We start from the raw sequence: 21,965 nt of genomic DNA on the forward strand, positions 1-21,965 counted from the left end.
CTCCTCAATGTGTAAGAAATTTTCCATGTGTTAAATTTCAGATCAGTGTTGCTCCAGAAATACAAATTAAAAAAGACATTTACTATTTGCATAGAATTTTTTTCATTAAAATCACACTCAATCCTGAAGCTTTTGTGAATCATATCAGAAAAAGAAAACCAAAAACAAAGCAAAACAAAACAATACATGGTTTAATTCTCTAAATTAAAAAAACAAAAAGGCTGGACTGGTATTAAGGTAGCATGCGGAATTTTGCAAAAACCGAAAAATTAGGAATATCACTCAAGACTAAGGACTAGAACACCTTCTAGTTCAAAATGGACAGCAGTGGTCTGGGGAAAACCTCTGCTCATTTTCAGTCTCTTTCACAAATCCTCGGTCTTGTAGTTTTGGTGGACGGATTAGGGACCAAATCAGTAAGAGATTGGCTGGCTCCTTTTTTTCTCCTTCCAAACAAGTCTTCCCAAGGCTGGGGCCAGGTATACAGGCTCCAGGCAGGGAACAGGCAGTGCGGGACTCTTGAGCTCTGAGTCTAAACACAGGTTCACTGAGGGAATTTCATCTGGAAGCTTCCTGGCTTTCAGCAAGGCATTTAGATGATATAGAGTTGAGTCTCAGGGTTCTATAGCTAAAAGGGAAGTGATCAAGCCCAATGTACAAATTAAGGAAATGAAACCTACAGTCATTTGTCTACGTGCTTGGAGTTAACTCACTCTAGAACTAACAGGTATGAATATTTTACCGTAAAAATGTAAGGATTGCACAAAATCATGAAGATTTATTGGCAAGTATTTTCACATCTTAATAAAATGGTGATGCATAAGTTTGGAAAATTCTTCTAAATTTATAAGTCTAAGACTCCACCAATTAAGTGCTCTTACACCCACTTAAGGCTTTGCTCCTCCTTCTTCCAGGAAGCTCTGAAGTCAACAGCTAAGGAGAATTTAAGAGTTCACCTTTTACAACCGCTGCAAGCTGATTGCCTAGCATCAAACAAGCAAACAGGTCAGGCTTCCAACAAAGGAGGAGAAATTAAGTCTGAGGTCCCAGTATGGGCAGGTCCTGTGTTTGTATAACTCACCACTACAGTCCCAAGGCTTAATAAGTATTTGCTGAATGAATGTTGCCAAAGAGGGACTTGGGCCTCCATTTCTATATCCATACAATGTGAAGATTCAATTATGTGAGTGCTCAAGTTCTTAGCTAGCGACTAGTTCAAGGAAAATATTCTGCATTTCCAAGTCTTGTTCAATTTCTGCCACATCATGCTGTCTCCTTCCATATTTATCAATCACCCAAGACATTCTCCAGAGACTTTAGAAGGGTGGTTCTCAAAGTGGGGTGCCTGGACCAGCAGCATCATCACCTGGGAACTATTAGAACTGCAAATTCTCAGGCCCCACCCAGGCCTCCTGAGTCAGTGGCTGGCAGTAGACTGTGTGTTCACAAGCCCTCCACGGCTTCTGATGCTCCATCAAGTTTGAGATCCTCTGCTGTAGAGAAAATTCAGACTAATTTGATACTCAAGTGCAGCAACTAACTTAGCCCAGTGACCGCCACAATTATTCCCTTTCAAAGAGTTTTGCTGGGTGTTTTTTCCAAACTGTTATGTTTTATGGTTTTAAATGCTGAAACTATCAGGTTCTTTCTAGAATTAGGAAGCAGTATCAGTCTCAAGTAAATAATTATTCTAACAGACCTGACCTTTACATCAGTTCTCACTGAAAATATCTAGTGGCCCCTTGACAGTATAGTATAATAATTACAGTATATAACAATTACTCTATTTGAAAATTATACCTATATAAATGTGTATGTTTTAGATAATTTGATAAATGTTCCCTCTTCTTTCATAAATGTAAATGTATTTTATATTTTACGTAAATATAAAAGAAGTCTTTCCCTATTGAATACAATTTATACGGATACCTCCAACATTCCAGCTTCTCTGCCTCTTACTTTTTTTTCCCAAAATTTTTTTGTGGTAAAGTATACATGACATAAAATTTATGATATTAACCATTCTTAAGTGTACAGTTCAGTAGTATTAAATACATTCATAATGTTGTACAACCATCACCACCATCTCTAGAACTCTCCTCATCTTGTAAAACTGAAACTCTGTCCCCATTCAGCAGTAACTCCTCATTCCTCTCCTCCTCCCAGCCCCTGGCAACCACAATTCTACTCTCTGTCTCTAGGAATTTGACTACTCTAGAGCCTCACATAATCAGTATCATACAGCATTTGTCTTTTCATGACTGCCTTATTTCACTGAGCATAATGTCCTCAAGGTCCATCCGTGTTGTAGCAGGTGTCAGAATTTCCTTCCTTTTAAGACTGAATAATATTCCTTTGTATGGATAGACCACATTTTGCTTATTCATTCTTCTGTTGATGGACACTTGGGTTACTTCCATGTTTTGCTACTGTGAATAATGCTGTCGTAAACATAGGTCGTACAAGGGTCTCTTTGAGAACTTTTTTGGGTTCTTTTGGTTATATACCAGAAGTGGAATTGCTGGATCACATGGTAATTCTAAATTTAATTTTTTGAGGAATAGTCATACTGCTTCACAGCAGCTGCCCCATTTTACATTCCCACCAAGAGTGCATGTGCCTGTCCCTTACTTTCTACTTTGAGATCCCCAACCAGCTCGTTTGTTAGATTCCTTGGATTTCCTAAGAATCTCTGTGCTAGTACTCAGTCACTACAAAGTTCAAATACAGAACTTTGCTGCTTACCTAATTGTGTCTTCATTGCCTCTGAAATCTCAAACATTAGGGATGTAGGAAGTTTTATGGTGGTTTCATTAAGACCTGGAATAACAAGGTGGACTGCAAAGAAATAGAAGTAAATGAGATAAGAGGAAGAAAATGCACCATGACATGAAGCTCAGAGCACCAGATACTAGAAACTATGAAGTTTAGCGCTTATTTTGCTTAGTCAATTTTAACCCAAACTTTAAAATGTTGGAAAAAAATATGATAGTACCTTTTAAACAGAATCTTTTTCATATTCAGAACCAAACTACCAAAATCCTCTGGCTTTTAATCCATAGACTCAAAAATTGTAAACTAGCTGCTTAAGATGTGTGGTGAACAAAGAACACCATTATTGATAACAATTTTTAAAAGAGCAGTGCAGTATGACAAAGACTCCCTCACAACTGCAACAACCCTGTGGGGCAGGTAGGCTGGGTGCCATCACTCCCACGAGGCATGGGCTAAAGCTGTTTCTCTAACACACGATGATGGAGGTGGCATCTCTTGGCTCCTAGCCCAGAATGGACACAAACCAGGATGCTAAATACTGAAAGGAAATGAGTCAATTTAACAGACTCGCTCACAGTGCAAAATTCCATCAGGGCCCTATTATCAAAAAATAGCGTGACTTGCTTAATCTAAGTGTAGATTTCAAGACAGACTCACCTAGTATTGTTCCTCCAAAGGGCGTCTTATCTGGGGATTTCGATGAAGCCCTGTCAGTAACATTCTGAATCACTGTTGAGATACAAAAAGATAACAGTGTGATGGAAAAAAAATAGTCAGGAAGCAGTAAGAAGCTAATAATGTGAAGCCATCTGCACTGGGGAAGCCCTGATCTAACTTTTTAATTAATAGAAAGGAATTCATTGGGCTGGCTACACAGCCAGTGAAAGGACTAGAAGGCACATCTTACCTTAGCACCTATGCCTTTAAGTAAGGAAATGCTGTTACTCTCTCATAAAGTGCTCCATTCTAATGAGCTGAAAATTCCCTTCCTCATCGGCACTCCCTGCAGCCTACCCAGGTTAAAGAACCAGCACAAAATGAGGCAATGACCCAGTCATAAAAAACTAGAAAATGTATAGTCTCAAAACAAAGCATCTTTGGGTAATTCCAATACCTGCTGACGCTGTCCTGAGAGTTCACTTGGCATAGTGTGTTTTCTTAAAATGAAGAACTATTTTAATTGCCCAATCTCTTCTACCAAGAAACTTTCAGGAAATAATGGAGTCATTTTAAATAATTTGAAAAACTAGAAGGCAAAACAAAAACAATTGGATACTGAAATGAAATAAGACACTACAATTCTTGAAATCTGGATGTCTTTACTTTCCCTAAAGTGACCCTTAAATCATAGTTTTCATGTCATTAGTCCAAATATCCTATTAACGACCTTCTTTATGTATGTCACCTGGAACAAAGCCACACGTATTGAACTGGCTTTTTAAAACTTAATACTTGTCATAGTTGCTTCGTCCCTAATTGTCCAAACAATGGGGCATGCCTGGGCTCAGCCAAAATTACTTATCAACTTCTAATTTACTAGACCATACCGATTTCTTCAAACTTTTTCTGAAAAACAATCATCAGAAAAATTGAGAAGATATGTGCTACGTCTAATTATCTCAGCTAACAATTGTATTAAAAATAGTTCGAAAGACATATCCAGAGCAGCCCCACACAAATTACCTTGCTTGATGATTGTTACTGGGATCAGCTTCCTTGGGACATACGCAGGCTGAAGAGAAAGGAAGAGAGGCAGCTTTTGAGTTAGAGTTAACTTTAAAAAAAATTTAATCAAAGAACTAGAAGTACTGTTTTCATATCTTCAATGAAGTCTCCCATAACACTGGTTTAATAGTTGCTGGAAGGATCTTTAGTACATATATCTGCCTCTATTTTACTGGACTCACTCGGTTTTCCCCCATTCATGGCCAAAGGTTCGACAGAAGCAGTTTCTTTAGAACTCCCATTAGTCTAGTTCACTTAGAAAATGCAATGAAAAGAACCTAAATCCTCTGGATTGAATATGAGTTTATTTTCACTTCATTTGAGATATGACCCAGCCAAATTCTCTCTTTAAATTCCCTCTCAAAAAGATGTTAAGCTACATATTATCTTTTAAAACCAATCACCATCAATTGTTTGAGTGTTCCCAATTGCTGCCCCTGCAGACAACACCAAGCATGTCCCCACCCAGGAAGGCAGGGCTAGGACTCAGATCCAGACATTTCTACTTCCAAAGCCTGGACTCTTAACCATTCTGCACACATTTATTCATGAAGGACCTTAGAATTGGAAGGGCAGTTCCCAGGGGACTGTGCCTCCCGCCCTTCCAAATTGCCTCAGGTGTCCCCCAGGAAGCTTTGGCGTCATAGAGTGGCCTGACCTGGGTACAGGTTTAGTGCTGACTTTAAGGTGGAGTCATCACCGGACATAATCATGAGCCAAGGCTGAGGCAGCCACGGGAGAGCCTTGGGGACAGGATAAGAGAGGGCAGCAAATAGAGAGAGAAGAATTAGATTGAGCTAAAGGGGCAAGCATGACATCAATTTTTTGATGCTTGATTTAACCTGTGCACATGATATGGCTGCTCCACGTACCAGATCTGTTGATAATCCAGGACGTGCTGAATGAGCTACTTCCCACACAGGTGTTTACAGTTGTGAGCAAGAGACTTGCTAACAAACGTGCTACCATTTCAGTAAATGATATGCCCATAATAAAGAAGGGCCACAACACCAAGCTTACTGTTGTCTATTTTTCTTCTTATATTAAGGTCTTTGTGTTAAAAACCACAAAAAAGAAAAGTTTACTATTATCAGGTTATTTTTTAAAAGGAGTATCTATACCTATTGACCCAGTGCTATAGACTGAACACTTGTGTCCTCCTAAAATTCATATGTTGAAACAATCCCCAATGTGACGGAATTTGGAGGTGGGGTCTTTGGGAGGTGATTAGGTCATGAGGGTGGCATCCTCATAAATGGCATTAGTCCTCTTATAAAAGAGACCCCAGAAAGCTCCCTCCACTCTTCCACCACGTGAGGACCCAGCGAGAAGATGGCTGTCTGTGAACTAGGAAGCAGGATCTCACAGACACCAAATCTGCCGGCGCCTTGATCTTGGACCCCCCAGACTCCAGAACTGTGAGAAATACATGTTGGTTGTTTAAGCCCCCCAGTCTGTGGTGTTTTTGTTATAGTAGCCCGAAGGGACTAAGATTCAGCAATGAACATTTACACATGGGATCCTTCCCCAGAGAGGGAGAGTCAGGTCCACGCTCTGCCTCTTGTGTCCACCGTACCCCACCTGTCCTGCTCCAGCGAGAGGGTTAAAGCACATGGCCTCCATCACTTCTGAGAATCTTAAATGCCTGCTGCTCCAGAGGAGCCACAGTATCTTTCCAGGTACTAATAACCGTTTTTGTTAGAGCTGTGGCCACAGTCCCAGAGTTTTGAACGGTTTGTCCTCTATTTGCCCTATGAGTCCTGTGTCTAGTGCTCGTTTTGCAGAAAGTGAAGCCTTTCAGAGACACATCACATTATAGCAGGAATGTCTACATGTTGCTGTGTTGATTGCCTTTGAATTCCATTATCCCAATGTTTATTTCCTTTGCTGTGATGACCGGTTTTAAACAATTTTTTGACAAGGATAAATGGAAAACACTCCATTCTTCACATGAATGGAATAGTTTCTCTTCGAGTTCTCGAGTACAGACCAGTGTTCTATTAAGATGATGACAAGACTATATGCACAATATGTGCTGCCAAAAAAACAAGGAAATCACGTAGCCGCAGAATCTAATTCTTTCTTGACCTATAATTACTCTCTTGCCTAATCTGCAACCAGTGAGCAAGCAGCTGCCTCTCTGTAGGTAGGTTTTTAAAGGGCATCAGGAAAGTCCTTCTGCCCAAAGTTTCTATGCTGAAGGCTCTAAAATTCCCAATAAGAAATCCACACTGTGAATCCTTTCCCTACGTTTTCTTTTAAAAGTGTAGGAAAACATCTGTTACTCGGATCCACTGAGAAATGAAATGTTGTGATAATTTCCAATTAACGGATTTTACCAGTTACAACCCAATTTTAATTGAACTGTTTCACGTACAATGTTTTTTATAAAGGTACCACTAGCCGTTCCTTGCTGTCCTAGGCTTGCTGTGGGACCGTCTATCCGAGTCAGCAGGAGTCTTGCTGCAGCGGGGTGGGGAGCGAGGCGGTCAAGTCCCACGAGCCAGCGCAGCTCTGCGGGTGTGGCCCCAGCACAACTGCTGTCTACAGACACCACCTGGTCCAGTTTTGTTTCTTCGGCCATTGCCTTGCTGGCTCTCTTTTCTCTGCAGCTTGCTGACCCCCATTCCTGCTGCAAACCTCCATCACCACTTCCTTTCTCTGCTCTCATCCCTCCCTTCATTCAGCAACTGTTTTTTAAATGTTTACTGTCGGCCAGGAAGTAAGCATATTTCCCTCTTGCCCCATAAGATATGCATCATTTTATTTTTTTCTGAGTTTTGAGACATCTTGTCCCTTAAGAACCCAGGTTGCACTATATCCTGAGGAGGGTGACTGGTTAAGGGAATTCATTTTTACCATTTTTCTGGGATGTTGTGGCTGAGTATCCAGTAGGTGAGATTCAATGGAGAGAGGATGCCTAAGTGGTAGAAGGTAATGCCCCTGAAGACATATTTAGCTTGCTTTTAGTCCTGGTTAGGGAAAGCCTCTGGTTATCTAGAAATAACCACAGCAGTAGTTGCCACCCAGGATGAGGGACTTTCAGCTGACAGCATTATACTAACTTCCTCCTGATATTATTTTGAAAACTAGCTTTAATAGAAGTAGCAATAACATCAGGATGCTATTCTTTGCAGGTTATTCTTGACAGGCTTGTCCATTTGACATTTTCGTGGTGTCAGAACATTTATTGTAGATTTTCAGGCCCTGAGATCAAGAGGAGCTGTCCATTTAGGCAGTGGCTAAGGGTTGCTCAGAATCAAATTTCAATGGCTCAAGAGCCAAGCCACATGGAAAGAACCTGGGCATGCTACATTCTGGTTTTAATTCACTTTTAGGATGTTCTAATGAAAGTTACAAAACATACTGATTCAATCTAACATCTGACTAAAAATGAATCTGATGTCCTGCTTGCGAAAGTCTTCCAATTTCTTGTCAGCTAGGGAGGAATCAGACATACGCCTTTGGTGATACCATTGGCCCAGATATAAATTTTTCAAGTTTCTGCTCAGGACAACAATGGCTAAGAAGGGAAGGAGGGCTGATGCATTCATGCATCACACAATGGTACACAATGGTAAGGTGTGGCTGGGGACTGCACTGTATTTCTCTCTATTCACTTCACTTATCTGGTACCTGTTACGTCTTAAAAATTGGCACCACTTCTTTCTTTTGCCAGTAATAGATGTGGGCTTTTTAAAAAGATGGGTGGATCTCTGATGGAAAAAATGGAAAGGTGAAAATAGATGTCATATTTTAGGGGAACACTGAATCTAAGGAGGATTTGATTAATTAAGTAATTAAATTTGTATTTAAAAATTTCTGTTAATAAATGCTACATACTTCAAAAATCGATTGTTTAGTTAATGAACTAGTTAGATAAATAAGGTTTTAAAAATATAATGTATAAAAAGTAGATCCTTTTAGCCAACATTCATATATTTTTTATATAATAAAACTTAATAGTAAATGTTAGGTTTCATCTTCATAGAAAGTGTTCTAGATTCTAAAAATGGACAAAATAGGACAATTATTATGATAAATGTGTTTTTTCTTCCTCAATTACATGGATCTCAAGTGACAGAACTTATATAGAAAGAATCACAGTTTTGATTATGCATATGCCATTTCTCTCATGTTTTTTCTAGAGGTACAGGCAGGGTTGATACTGAAAGTATTTAATACCCGGTAGAACAAAGGCACTCACCAATCAGGAGAGACCCCTGCTACATGTCCCTGGCACACGTGTCCTGGGGCTGCCAGCAGAACACAGGCTTAGCTACATGAATTGCAATATATAATGTAACAAGATGCTTAAGATGGGGCTGCATTTAACATTCAAATTTTTAACCTAAATATGATTTATTTCTTAAAAATGGTAGACTAAAGTTCAAATTGCGTTTCTCAATTCAAATATCTCTTTTTGGAAGATGTCAAGGAGTTTTTGCTGCATGTAAGTTTTAGGTGTAAGCATGTATCTATGAATGAAAACATTTTTCAGTGTGTCATTTGCTTAAGATTCTAAAAGCAAAACATCTGGAATTAATTTCCTATCTCTTGAAATACTGCCTTCTAAGATCAGTCTCAGAGAAAAGTGAATATTCGGATATCGACTTTATTTGCATTAAAATATGCCTCTAAAGAATCAAATCGATTTTCAGAATCAGTTCTAAGTGGCCTCGTAAGATGGTCAAGACTGTCCCAAGTGGTTCCTTTTCAACTTCTCCCTGTTCCAGGCTACCCAAGAGCACAGATGTTAGCTCATGAAACAGTTTTCTGCTGTCCAGAAGGTAACAATGAAGGAAACCTCACAGAGGAGCCTTAAAATATTTTTGCAATCAATTTCGGTTTTCCTTTGGAAATAACCAAGAGTTTCAAACCACAACCCGTCAGAGCCGGCTGGAGTTGGGGGTCCTCTGCTCACAGCTTGAAGTGATAGAAGGCCTGGCTCTGTGTCATCGATGCAGGGAGTTTATTCCTGGCCCTTCTCATCATGGCTATTTATGATGTGAAAAAGAAATTAAATTCCTTGGGAGTAAAATGTCAATCATCTTTCCCAATCTTGCTGAGTAACTTACCCTAAATGAAATATTTTGCCAAAATAAATACAAATTATTGGGATACGATCAGTGAAAAGAAGGAATGAAAGAAACAGCATCACTGAGTCACATGAAGATAAAGCCAAGAGGGTGCGAGATAAGATTTGCTTCCTAGGAAACCATTCACAAAAAGAGGGAGGATGTTCTAGAAGAGGATGAAAGAGCAACTATTCCCTGTGAGGTATAGCCAATTTACTTTTCCTACACAATATTGATTGGACTTAAGAGAGACAAAGCCAAAGAGACCTTAGGGAATGGCACAATTCAATACCCGGTACTAGGCCAATTCGTTAGCTATGCAGAAAAAACACATACCCTAATCGATATAGAACCTTACTACATACGACGTAGCAAAATAAAACCCACATAGTTTAGAGTTCAATTATTACAAAATCAAACCACTTATACAACTAAAAAAGAGAAATAGGGAAATATTTCGCTGCTCTCTGGATAGGGAAGGGCTCTCTAAAATATAATGCAACTGAAGATATGACAATGGAAAAGACAAATAATCTGGTTAAGCAAATTTCAAGACTTGCATATTTCAAAAATTCCCATAAACAGAATTAATGGATAACAAATGTGAGAATAATGTTTCTAGATGATGTCACAGACAAAAATTCAATGTTCTTTAATCTATAAAGTCTTTAAGCTCTTCAATAAAAAAACCATGAGACGTCAAGTAAACAAAGAACTGAAACTAAAGGTCATTAGATGGAAAATACAAACGGCTAATAAACTAGAGAAGAAAGTACTGCATTATCAGCAATCAGAGAAATAGAAATTAAAATAATCACCTTACACTATTTCATTAGTCAAAAATTTAATGATGAAAATACATAAGGTTGATAATCAGGGGACTACAGCAAGATAACTCTGATATATGGCTGGCAAGATTGTAAATTGATACAACCTTTCTGGAAAGAACTTTGACCATACATATTAGGAAGTTTTAAAAATGTTAAAAATCTAAACTGTTAATTTCTGTTCTAAGTATGTATTATAAGGAAACAATTAGAAATGTGAACAAAGATTATGATCATAAATGTTTACTATAACATCACTTAGGATTAAAAAACAATTAGAAATAACTTAAATGCCTACAAATTGGAAACTGAGCAAACAATAGTGTATTTAGATTACGTAATTTACAGCAATTAAGATTACATTTATGAGGAACATTTAATGACATGAAATATGCTTATGCCATATTTTGGCTAAGTGAAAACAGTAAGACATAAAATTGCATATATAGCATGATTTTAATTTTATAATGAAAACATGCTTAGAAAACAGAAAAATAAAACGTTCTGAAATTTTAACAGTAGAGCATAAATGATTTTACACTAGTCTTTATTTGGCGATGTTATAAGTAATTTTGTTCATATTTCTTTTCTCATTTTTATACATTCTAAATCTTTAAACATTAGATAATTAGGAAAAAACTAAAACCTAAAAAAGAAAAAATCCAGGCCTAGGAATTTAACTACAACCTCCTTTCTTATATTGTGATTTGAATTATATGAAAACACTTCCTGAGCAATTTGATAATCGATTTGGTTTGACAATAATTTCCTGATGTACACACTTTTCTGCCAATTCAAACCACAGAAATATTCACCTTATCAGGATTAATTCTCAGTCAGTTCTATTTTATCTAAACCCATTTTTTGAAAAGAATCCTGTATTTTTTATTCCAGTGAGCTATGTAGTACTTTATTTTCCACTCCAGACTGGGCTACGTGATCACTGGGCTATTCTGTGAACCAGTAGACATAAATTAGACATATGCATCCACATACATCAGGCACACGTTGAATAGAGCACATTTGCAACCACGAACCGAGTCTTTGCACATTCACCTGACTGGAGGAGAGTTCCCTGCTGGGTATGTCCAGCACAGAGGGACAAAAGCCAGCAGCGGATCCCCCTCTTCTCACCAAAGTGCCTCCTCTACCTGCTCAGGGACACATCATCCTTCGCTTTATGCTCGGGCGTGTGATTTAAAATGCAAACATCGCTGTGGGGTTATAACAATGGCTGACACTTAGAGCAGGTAGCACATAACTGACATGCTTCCTGAGAACAGTTTTGAAAAGCGGAGGGAAAGAACAAGGGGCTGAGTTTCTGAAGTGAGAAAGAAAAGGGTGTGAAAATGGGGGAAAATGCCTGATACACAAAATATACAAACATGTCCTGAACTGAAAGAGGCTGGGCACGTTCAAAAACCAAACCAGCTGCTTCATCATTTTGCAAAGAACTGGCTCTTTTAAGTAGGAAGTGATAGAACATAGAGGAAAGATTTGAACGATAGCAACGTCAAGTAGAACATGTACTAATTTGCCCTTGAAACATTACAGTAAAAACAATCCAGAGGACAGAAGGTATTAAGCAGAATCTCAAAAATACTTGGAATATTGCAATACTAGAGTAACTACATTGAACTTTAGAGCTTTAAACAAATGAGAGATGACCTGTCTCACACTTCCACCTCCATTTTCTGAAAAAGAAATTAACTCCTAAAACATTAACTACTTTACCCAACGTCCCATAGCTAGTCAGTCAATCCAGTTTCAGTATCTCATAATAGGACTATCTCCTTATTGAAACAGAAATACAATGTAGACACAATTTTTTAAAAACATTCCTGAAAATAGCCTGGTACATACCACTGAGTGGGACTGGTCATAGGTACTTTGGATTTTCCCGTTTACTTTTTTACCTGACAAAAACAAGGGGAAAATGACATTATTTTCATTCTTCTCATTCCTAAGTCAATTCTAACCAATAATTATGGAGACAACGATAAATCTCATTCTCTCTAAGTTGGCCATGTTATTTTATTTACTGTCATTTCAAACGCTGATTCCAATGAAGTCTGAATGGAGGGATAACAGGGAGAAGCCCAGGGCCCTGAAGACTTTCCATGACATACTACTGGCCAGGCTTTCCCTTCCGAACAGTCACACACGTAATTGGGTTTTTTGCTCAGTTGGTCTTCATAGGTCAGGACTGATTAAAATACTACAATAGCCAATGAATTGTTATCAGGGAAGCCATCAAATATTAGTTTATCACTTATTTTTTTAAAAAAACCATTCATTATAAAAAAAGATTCTGCAATATCAATACTCAATAACTTCTGTTCAGTTTTGACTTCTCTCAAACGCTAGAGGATGGGAATTAAATCATCTCACATCACACAACTAATATAATAATTAAAAATTTGTTAATTAGGGAAAAAAGAAAAAAATTACAGAAAGCTGGCTGAAACGAACCGTTCCAGGTACTTACTTCCAACAATAGTCTTGTGATTGAAAATCTTACTCCAAATGCCACCTTCTACATTGTCTTTCACTCCGAATTCATAAACCGTGTCGGGCTTTAGATTTTCCACAATTGTTTCTGTGGCTGGACAGAGCTGAAAAATCCATTTCTTTTCCTTATCCTTTTCTCTGTAGCGAATTGTATAAAATCTGTTGAATAACCGAAATACAATGCTTTAAAATCACAGGGAGATTCGGAATGTTATTTCAAGTTTCTTAACATATCACAGACTTCCATCTACTCTGAAGACTATATTTAATATTGGCTTCTGTTTAGATTTTTTCAAAGTTTGCAGGGAACGTGAGAAAAAGAGCTCAATGTGTGCTCAAGTTTTTAATTTCTAATTGCAAGTCGGGGGACCGTGCAGCAGCATGGTTATGATCTGACAGAATCCCAGAGCTCTCAGTTCTATTATTTGTTAGTTTGCAAAATCAAAGTTGGAAAACGCTAGATATTCATTTTTTTCCAGTTATGCATAGAGCAAAACATAGGCATAATTTTATAAATACTTAATATCATAGTTTCAAAACTGAATGGGGTTAAGCCCTTTGCCCCACGGAAGGTGCACTAGAGGTAGTATCATTCAATTTTGTAAAAGAGGCACCTGAGACTCTAGATGCATCCAGGACTGTACTTCAAGGGTGAAATTTTCTTATCAGTATAAAAAAAGTAACGACCAATAGCCAAGCTAAGGGTACAAAGAGAAAAATGGAACAATCCAAATTCAAGATTGCTGTTACATATTTGCTTAGGGCTTCATAATATTCAGATAATATATGGCAAAGTAATGATAATCCCCACGACTATTTTCTTGCACCTTTATCACATGCTGGGTTTTACATATGTTATCTCGCTTAATTGTCTCAAAACATCTAAGTGGCAGAAATTATTAATCCCATTTTACAAATGTGAAAACTAAGCTTCAGAAAGATCACTTAATTTGCCCAATGTCCCAGCTAGTGACGTTTACCGGTGGCAGAGGCAGAACGAGAACACAAAGCCAGACTCCTCTGGCTCTGCTCTAAACAGCCTCGCTGAGGGGGGCAGCAGGTCAGGAAAGGGGATGTCATTACTACTGTATACAGTAATGAGAACAGGTGAACTAGAACTTCATGTATCAATAGTGACAGATTTTATAATCAAAGTACTGAACGAAAATAGCAAAATGCAGAATGATGCATATAGTTTTGTATCATTTACATAAATATTAAAACACGCAAAATATGTTACCAAGTGTTATTCCTGGCATTGTAAAGAGACAACATTCTGGAAGGATACAACATTTACGATAGTGCTTTGGCTCCCAGTGAGCAGGTTGGGAGATGAATGGGATTGGAGGTGAGGCCAACAGGTAAAATTTACCTGCTTTGTATTCTTAAATATTTTAAGCAAGTAGAATAACATAATAGCTGTCCTATGTGGTGGTGGAAACATATGTGTTTGTTATACTATTTTAGGTTCTTTCTTATATTTTAAGTTTTCTTTCAAAAATTTAGTACCTCTCTCCCACTCCCCGCCCCAGCAAAATTAAATGGACTCAGACTCAGGTCAATTCTTTTATTTAAAGCTTTAAAAAGTCACTCACCTACTCAGGCTAAAAACGCTTACTGGGCAGCCTCTATGTGCCAGGCACAAGTTCTTGATGATACAGAAACAATTACCCAGACTCTCTGGAAACAAAGGCCAGGACTGGCTGCATTATTTGTGGGGCTTGTTGCAAAATGAAAACATGGGACCCCTTGTTCAAAAATTATTAAGAATTTCAAGACAGTGACAGCAGATCATTAAACCAAGCATGGGCCCTTCTAGGTGGGGGACCCTGGACACCTGCACAGGTTACAATCCCATGAAATCAGCGTGGGGTTAATACTTTCATAAGTATGGAGAGAAGGGCTGTATTTGTGCATTCGGCCCACTTTCTCACTAGTCACAAACTACTGAAATGCTTGAAATCATTCATTGGCTTGCTTCTTTCTAGTAAAAGCTGCTCTTGAGGTTCCAATCCCCCATCCCAAAGCAGCAAAAGACAGAATGAGTGAGGAGGCTGTTCCAGCCAAACCCCTAACAGCTACTGGGAGCAAACGTTACAGAACACAAATCCTCCATGTGCTGTGAGTCGAAAGAGCAACAGTGATTTATGAGACACATTCTTGACAAGTATGCTGCATGGAATTTTTGTTGTTGTTGTTTCCCTGTCCTGGCTGTTACAGGACTGTAGAGGAACAGGGAGAAGCTAAAATCAGACCAGGTGGGCTACGGCAACTATGCATCTCCAGTTTGGATAGATTTGGATACATTCCTGAATCGCTTTCATGATCCAGGGAGCCATTGCTAACAGAACTACCAAAGACCAGGCTCTAGGACCCCAATAAGCTTGATTGTACCATCTTCCTAGGAATAAAACGGGACAGAAATGGTCTGTTCTAAAAACTTACCCACATGTTAAAAAAAAATCCAGCCTATAAAATTTTCTATTTTGCTCACAAAGCATTTGAAATGCCCTCTCTTGTACCAAGTTTGTCAGGAGAAAGAAATGTATAGGCAGCTAGCCCTTCTCTGCTTCAGTCAGGTTCACCCTCGTCAATATTGGCTTAACTGCTAATTGTGTAATGTAGGCAAGTTCTAAGTTTTAAGAGACAGCAAACAAGACTAAGCTATAAAGTAGTGAAATTTTCCTTGATTTTAAAGCAAAATATAGGCCTTACGATAATAAACAGTGCTGTGCCACCCAGCACACAGAAAGTACCCCATAAATATTTGTGGAATGAATAGAATGGACTCTTAGGTGCTTATGAGGTCATTCTAAGATTAGAATCTAGTTGCTCTAAATGGCCAATGATTCAATCACCAAAAAATACTGATTTAAGCCATTAGTTCTACGATTATATTTTGGAACGTGTCATTGCATAAAGTTTCACTTATCAAAATTCACCATTCCAGTAAAATCAATGCAAACCGAAGGAAAATATAATAAATGTCCACGTTGTACTTTTGCAGAGGGCTTAATTTTTTTTAAAATTTATTTCAGTTTATCTATACAATAAACTTTGAAATGAGCAGAGCAAGAATTATAACAGAAGCAAACAAGGGGCCAGGAGTATCTGATAACCAGTGGCAGAGCCAGGCAAATGGCTGTTTCTGACTCCTAAGCTAACACCTTTTGTATTGCACTGGACTGTCTTTCTACTGGAGTGCTGGGCAGAAGGAGAAGGAAAAAGACAGGTAAAATGACCCAGAATGAGAGAAGAGTAAAAGGAACTAGAATTCCTCTTAGCATTATTTAAGGCTTTTTATTTTTTTTATTGTGTATTTACCGTAACTTATAGTCACAGACCTCCCATTATCGTTTGAGGACACCCAGGATCAAACACTGATTGCACCTCTTTCTGTGGATGATTCAATTTGGGCACAAGTGCATGGAAAGGCAGCAAGTCCATTAAAAATACAGCCTGTGACTGGCTTTAGGCCAGACCTCTGGAAAGCCTGCCTCCAGCGATTTGGATTTTAAGAACAAGAACACCACATATCCTAATCAAGTGGTAAGAAACCGTTGACGGTAGTGTTCAACTGGCATTGTTCTGTGCTCTGATCTCTCAAACAATCTCAATACAGACAATAATTGTAATCACAGGTTTAACAAATCCGTAGCTCCTCCAAATGCAGTGGAGCAGGCAGGTAGTGGCTTGGCTTGGATGTGTGTCAGCTGCAAGCTAGAAGCATGACCTCGGAAGAGTCTCTTTGCCCACTCTTGCATCAATTTTCTTCACTGAAAAAGAAGAAGGGCTGGACTAGACAGTCTTTGAGATCATTTCTGTTTCTAAAAATCTATTCTAGCTACATATCAGATATTCTATTCTAGTAAAATACAGAGGCAGAACACAGGGCAGAAACCCCATAAACAAAATTTGTGATGTATCTGGCAGTGAATTATACCAAGTGGAGAAATTAAAGAACGTCGAAATTAATTTAGTCCTTTCGCAAACAAGCCTGGCTGAGTGCATGTGACTGGCCATTTTGGGGGTTTTCTATACTTTTTTCAGCAATGCTTTCATTTCTATGTAATTAGCTACTATTGTATTTCCTAAATCATCTATTCCACACATTTTTGCTCTCTTCACATCAAAGGACGCTTCCCGATGCCCCTGTAGTCAACGTTCTTGCTTCTTGCCTTACTGGGACTGTAACTGCACACGTAAACTCTGCTCTCGCTCCCTTCTTCTCCAAGTCTCTCCCCCCTTCACTCTCTCCTTGTCCCTCTCTGATTCCAGGATTCTTCTTTCTTCTAAAAAAATAAGCTTCTTGATAATTTTATTCCACTTCCTTATTCCATCCGCTCTCCAGTCTTTCTCTTGATTCTTCAAGGACCTTTCTCTGAGTCTAAAGGTTGTTTAAATGTTTTCTATTCTAACAAAACAAAATAAAACTAATATTAGCCTCTTATACCTGTCACTGTCTTTTAACACAAAATTTCTTAAAAATAGTCTACTTTCTCCCACTTTCTTACCACTCCTAATGCCCAGATCTCTTTGCAATCTGGTGTCTGACCTAGTAGTATAATAAAACCTTATGATTAAATCTAATGACGTAATCCTCCATGAATTTCATAACTACCTTAAAATCTGCTCACCTTCTTTTCCAAATCTGCTCCTATTCCGGTTGACTTCAGGGCCCTTCTCCCCTGACGTCCAGTCAGGTTTGAAGTCCAGTTATGTTTCCCTGCATGATTCCTCTTGCACTTGTCTCTTCTCTATTCCTAAGTAGCACTCAGGTCCTTATTATCCTTGGACTCTTGCAATAATTCTCAAACTGGTCAACCATTTCCAAAATCTCTCTCTCTCTTTTTTTATTGCCTACTGCTGGCCATCTTAAGCTCAACAAAAGAGAGATTTTTCTAGTAATTTTAGTGCTGTCTAAAATGGAACAGCTTGCCTGAAGTGGCAATTATAATGGAATATAAAGTAAATGATATCAAAAGCCACAAGAGGAGCAGCAGCAAAGGTGGCACCTTTATTGAGCACTCACTGCATGGCAGACACTGCGTTAACTGTTTCACATGTGTCGTCACATTTAATTCTGACAACCCTATGAGATATTACTATCATTACCCCCATTTTACAGATGCGAAAACCAAGGCTTAAAGCATTTAAGTAACATGTCCAAGGCCATTCAGCTAATAATAGAGCAGAATTTTGAACTTTGGTCAATCTGACCAGAATATGTACCCTCAGCGTTCATGCTGTGTTACCATCCCTGGAGACACTCACTATGGACCCTGGATGGGAGATATTGCAGAGGAGGTTCAAGGACTAGATGGCCTGGCTGGATGATTTTTGAGGCTTGTTCTTGACATTCCACCTGCTTATTCATTTACACATTTGCTGAGACCTACTGCTGTAAAACATGATGCTAGCTTTGTGTGCAATGGAAGATGAGTGGCATACTATGCGTTACTTCAAAAGTGAGCTCATGGTATAGTGAGAGAGGTAGATGTACATATTAATATAACTAAAGAAGGCAGGAGGAAAAGCAGAGAGAGCTGAGGGGGGCTGGCCATGGCACTCTGCAGCCTGAACTTGTGAAACGCACAGGCTGCGTTTTAAATCCTATCCTAGTGGTGTGATTTAAAGCAAGACATCCTATCCAGAGCAGGGAAAGCAGACTAGGCCAGATTTAAATCTCATGTCAGGAGCATGACTCATATATTCCTTGAGCTAGATTCTTGGAGAGATGCTATGGTTTCTTTTACCAGGCAGTGGGGAGCTGATGGAGATTCTGCAGCAGGTGACTAAAGTTGAGCAGTGATGAAGGAAACTAGATTCATCAGCAGTGGAAGAATTAGAGAGAAACTGGAGGGAGGAAGCTCAATTAATATGCTGTAGTTCAGATATGAGATAACAAAGGAATGAATCACAGAAGAAATAGAACGAAGAGGGAAAAAAGAACAGATCAAAGTTATATTTCTATGGAAGAATCAATGAGACTAGACTCCTTGTGGGATATGAGCACCAAGGAAAATGTAAACAAAAATCAAAACTGAATTTTTAAAGTCGAGAAGACTGAAGTTAAAGGGATGGAAAAGTTCCTTTATTAGTGTAGAAAATATGAATTTAGTTTGAGTTGAGGAGTCAACCACTGTTATTTGGTCATTCTAATGAAAACATTCCATGGACCACTAAAAGTATAGTCTTAGAACTTTGGAAATGGGTCAAGGTCAGAGGTTCAGCATTGTAAGTCATTTACAACCTTGGCACCCCTCTGTTCTCTGTAGAACAGCAACATCAGCAATTAGAAATGCAGAATCTCAGGGGCTGGCCTGGTGGCGCAAGCGGTTAAGTGTGCGCGCTCCGCTGCAGCGGCCCAGGGTTCGCCGGTTTGGATCCCGGGCGCACACCAACGCACTGCTTGTCAAGCCATGCTGTGGTGGCCTCTGATATAAAGTGGAGGAAGATGGGCATGGATGTTAGCCCAGGGCCAGTCTTCCTCAGCAACAAGAGGAGGATTGGCAGATGTTAGCACAGGGCTGATCTCCTCACAAAAAAAAAAAAAAAAGAAATGCAGAATCTCAAGCTCTTCCTCAGGCCTATGGAACCAGAATCTGCATTTTCACAAGGTCTCCCACATCATCTGCATGCACATCAAGGTCTGAGAATCACTGCTCTACACAGAGGCGATAGTTAAAGACGTGGCATAGCTGACGTAAGGAGGACACAGATGAGAGATCCAAGGGCAGACCTCTATTCCACACTGGAGCCGTAGGATAACAAGTAAACAAAAGAGAACAGGGAGAGGGTAAGAGGGAAATCTAAATAAAAATGTCAAAGAAAGAAAGAGTTCTGAATGGGAGGATGGCCCATAATTCCACAGAGACATTAAAAAGGATAAGAACTGAGGAGACTGCTGGATTGAGCAATTGATGGATCACTGATGACCACTAGGGAAAGTTTCAGTGGAATGAGAGAAAGGGGATGGAAGCCAGCGACAGGGAATAAAGACTATGAGTGGTACAGAAGTCACGAATATGAGAGCAAATCACTCTAAGTTTCAGAATTAAGAGAGGAGACAGAAAAGTAGCTTGGAAGATACAACAAGATCAACAGAAGGTTTTGTTTTTGGGTAAGGAAATCTTGAGCATGTTTGCAAGCAAGAGGCAGGGCACCAACAGCAGTGAAGGGGCAAATGTCAAAGAGAAAGGCTCACAGACGCAGAAGGGATGGCGTCATGAGCACTGAAGTCAGAAATGTGTTCCTCGGAAAGAGGAGAAGCGAGGGGAAAATAAATCTGGGATGAAGAAAGAGTGAGCTGATGGTGGATAGTCTAAATTTCCTCAGGACTGCAGAGCCAGGACAGATTGGGGTAGAAAAAGATCCAGGGAGAGTAGCCAGGATGGTCTTCCCTGGATCCAGGGTGAGGTGAGGAGCGCCTGGATTGGACTCACTGGCGTGGGAATGGAGAAGTAGAAGGCACAGATTCTAAAGATAAAGGCACTTCTCAAAGGCAAAACTAACATAACTCGGGGCTTCATTATCCACAACAGATGAAAAATAAAGAATGAATAAAGTTTCAAATTAGAGTGAGTGGGGGAATTATGGGACTTCAGAACGTGATAAGACAAGGGAGCTGATATTTCAGGAGAAAAGTATGAATTTGATTTTGTCATGTTAAGTTTGAAGTAATGGTGAGACATAAAAGTGGAAATGTTGAAAATACAGTGTTTGTTCATTCCGCATATACTTACTGAGGGCCTACTGTATGCCAGATGCTGGCCCGGGGACTGGGGAAACAATGGTGGTTAAGATACACAAGGTCTGTCCTCACAGACCTTAACATTTACATGACAAGACAACCGGGTAACAAGGCATTGCGCTCAATCAAGTGAGAATTTACAAACATCAAAAATATCCACTTTTTAAAAACTTGAGATTAAAAAAAGAAAGGCAAGCCCCTGCTCTGGACCAGCCAAAGGTAGGTTCTCATTCTACGTTAAGAGTGAATAAATACAATATGAAAGCGTTAGAAAATGTGAAAACGATTCTGAACAAATAATAGAGCTTTTATAAATTGGCAAAGGAGCGAGAACTAAAGCAATCTTGAACACCGTAACAAGTTGGAAACATGGGAAGGAAAAAATAAGCTATTAATGTTGAAATAAATTTTGGTTTTACTCTTCATCTGGGCCAATTTGGAAAGCTTTCTTTTGCCCTTAGATATATTGAGGACAAATGTGTACATTCTTCCATTCGAAGCCCATTAAGAATGAAAACTGTAAATTAAGCATATCTACTCGCCAATGTGAACTCAGAAAACGATTTAAAAACATGGGAGACCCATATGGACCCTATGCAAATAGGAATAGAAACATACCACAAAGGATAACGCAACATTCCATTCATATTTCCAAGCTTAAAAGAAATGAAACATAAAACAGAAGTTCTCTCACTGGAAACTCACTACACAAGAACTTGGATATATAAAGTCCAAAATCAAAGTTTAAGAAAAAACTTTTACAATAAATTATTTACATTTGCATAGGATAAATGAGACTATACAAACCACTGTGAAATGATTTTTTTTTTAAATCAGCGATTTTACACAGGATGCCAAATACTAGAGTCCATGGATTAAAATGACACCAGTTGGTGTCCTGTATCAAGCCAAGGGCGTTCAGATTCCAACTGCTTTGTAAGAAGATACTCCTGAAGGAAAACTTCAACTGTATTAATCTTCTAATTTTCAATAAGTAATCATTCCCTATAGCCATTATTGCTTATTCTAACCTATTGGATTACTCTAAATTCTAAAAAAACAGCTGCATGATCATACGAAAGTGGCATATGAAGGTTTCTCCAAGTTTGCTTCTAATCACACTAATTTAGAGTTGTTCTGGTAGATTTATTTGGGTGTGTTATAATGTGTACAGTATTTCCAGATCTTTTAAATAAAGTCTACTTTTTTTTTTTTGTTTGTGAGGAAGATCAGCCCTGAGCTAACATCCGTGCTAATCCTCCTCTTTTTGCTGACAAAGACCGGCTCTGAGCTAAC

The 21,965-nt window shown here is 38.9% G+C and overlaps 1 protein-coding gene across 10 annotated transcripts in view; it reads right to left on the reverse strand.

Moving 5' to 3' along the window:
• Nucleotides 1-21,965, reverse strand: part of ABI3BP (ABI family member 3 binding protein) — a 242,074-nt gene that overhangs the window by 127,826 nt on the left and 92,283 nt on the right. For all 10 annotated transcript variants that reach the window (XM_058555697.1, XM_058555693.1, XM_058555691.1 and 7 more), the window contains exons 5-9: nucleotides 12,894-13,075; nucleotides 12,269-12,321; nucleotides 4,459-4,507; nucleotides 3,433-3,504; nucleotides 2,746-2,838 (exon numbers count right to left, since the gene is read on the reverse strand). In XM_058555697.1, the coding sequence (XP_058411680.1) occupies nucleotides 2,746-2,838; nucleotides 3,433-3,504; nucleotides 4,459-4,507; nucleotides 12,269-12,321; nucleotides 12,894-13,075 (449 nt within the window). The remainder of the gene's footprint in view (nucleotides 1-2,745; nucleotides 2,839-3,432; nucleotides 3,505-4,458; nucleotides 4,508-12,268; nucleotides 12,322-12,893; nucleotides 13,076-21,965) is intronic.

This window comes from Diceros bicornis, chromosome 15, assembly GCF_020826845.1.
Source record: "Diceros bicornis minor isolate mBicDic1 chromosome 15, mDicBic1.mat.cur, whole genome shotgun sequence".
NCBI classification, from domain to species: domain Eukaryota; kingdom Metazoa; phylum Chordata; class Mammalia; order Perissodactyla; family Rhinocerotidae; genus Diceros; species Diceros bicornis.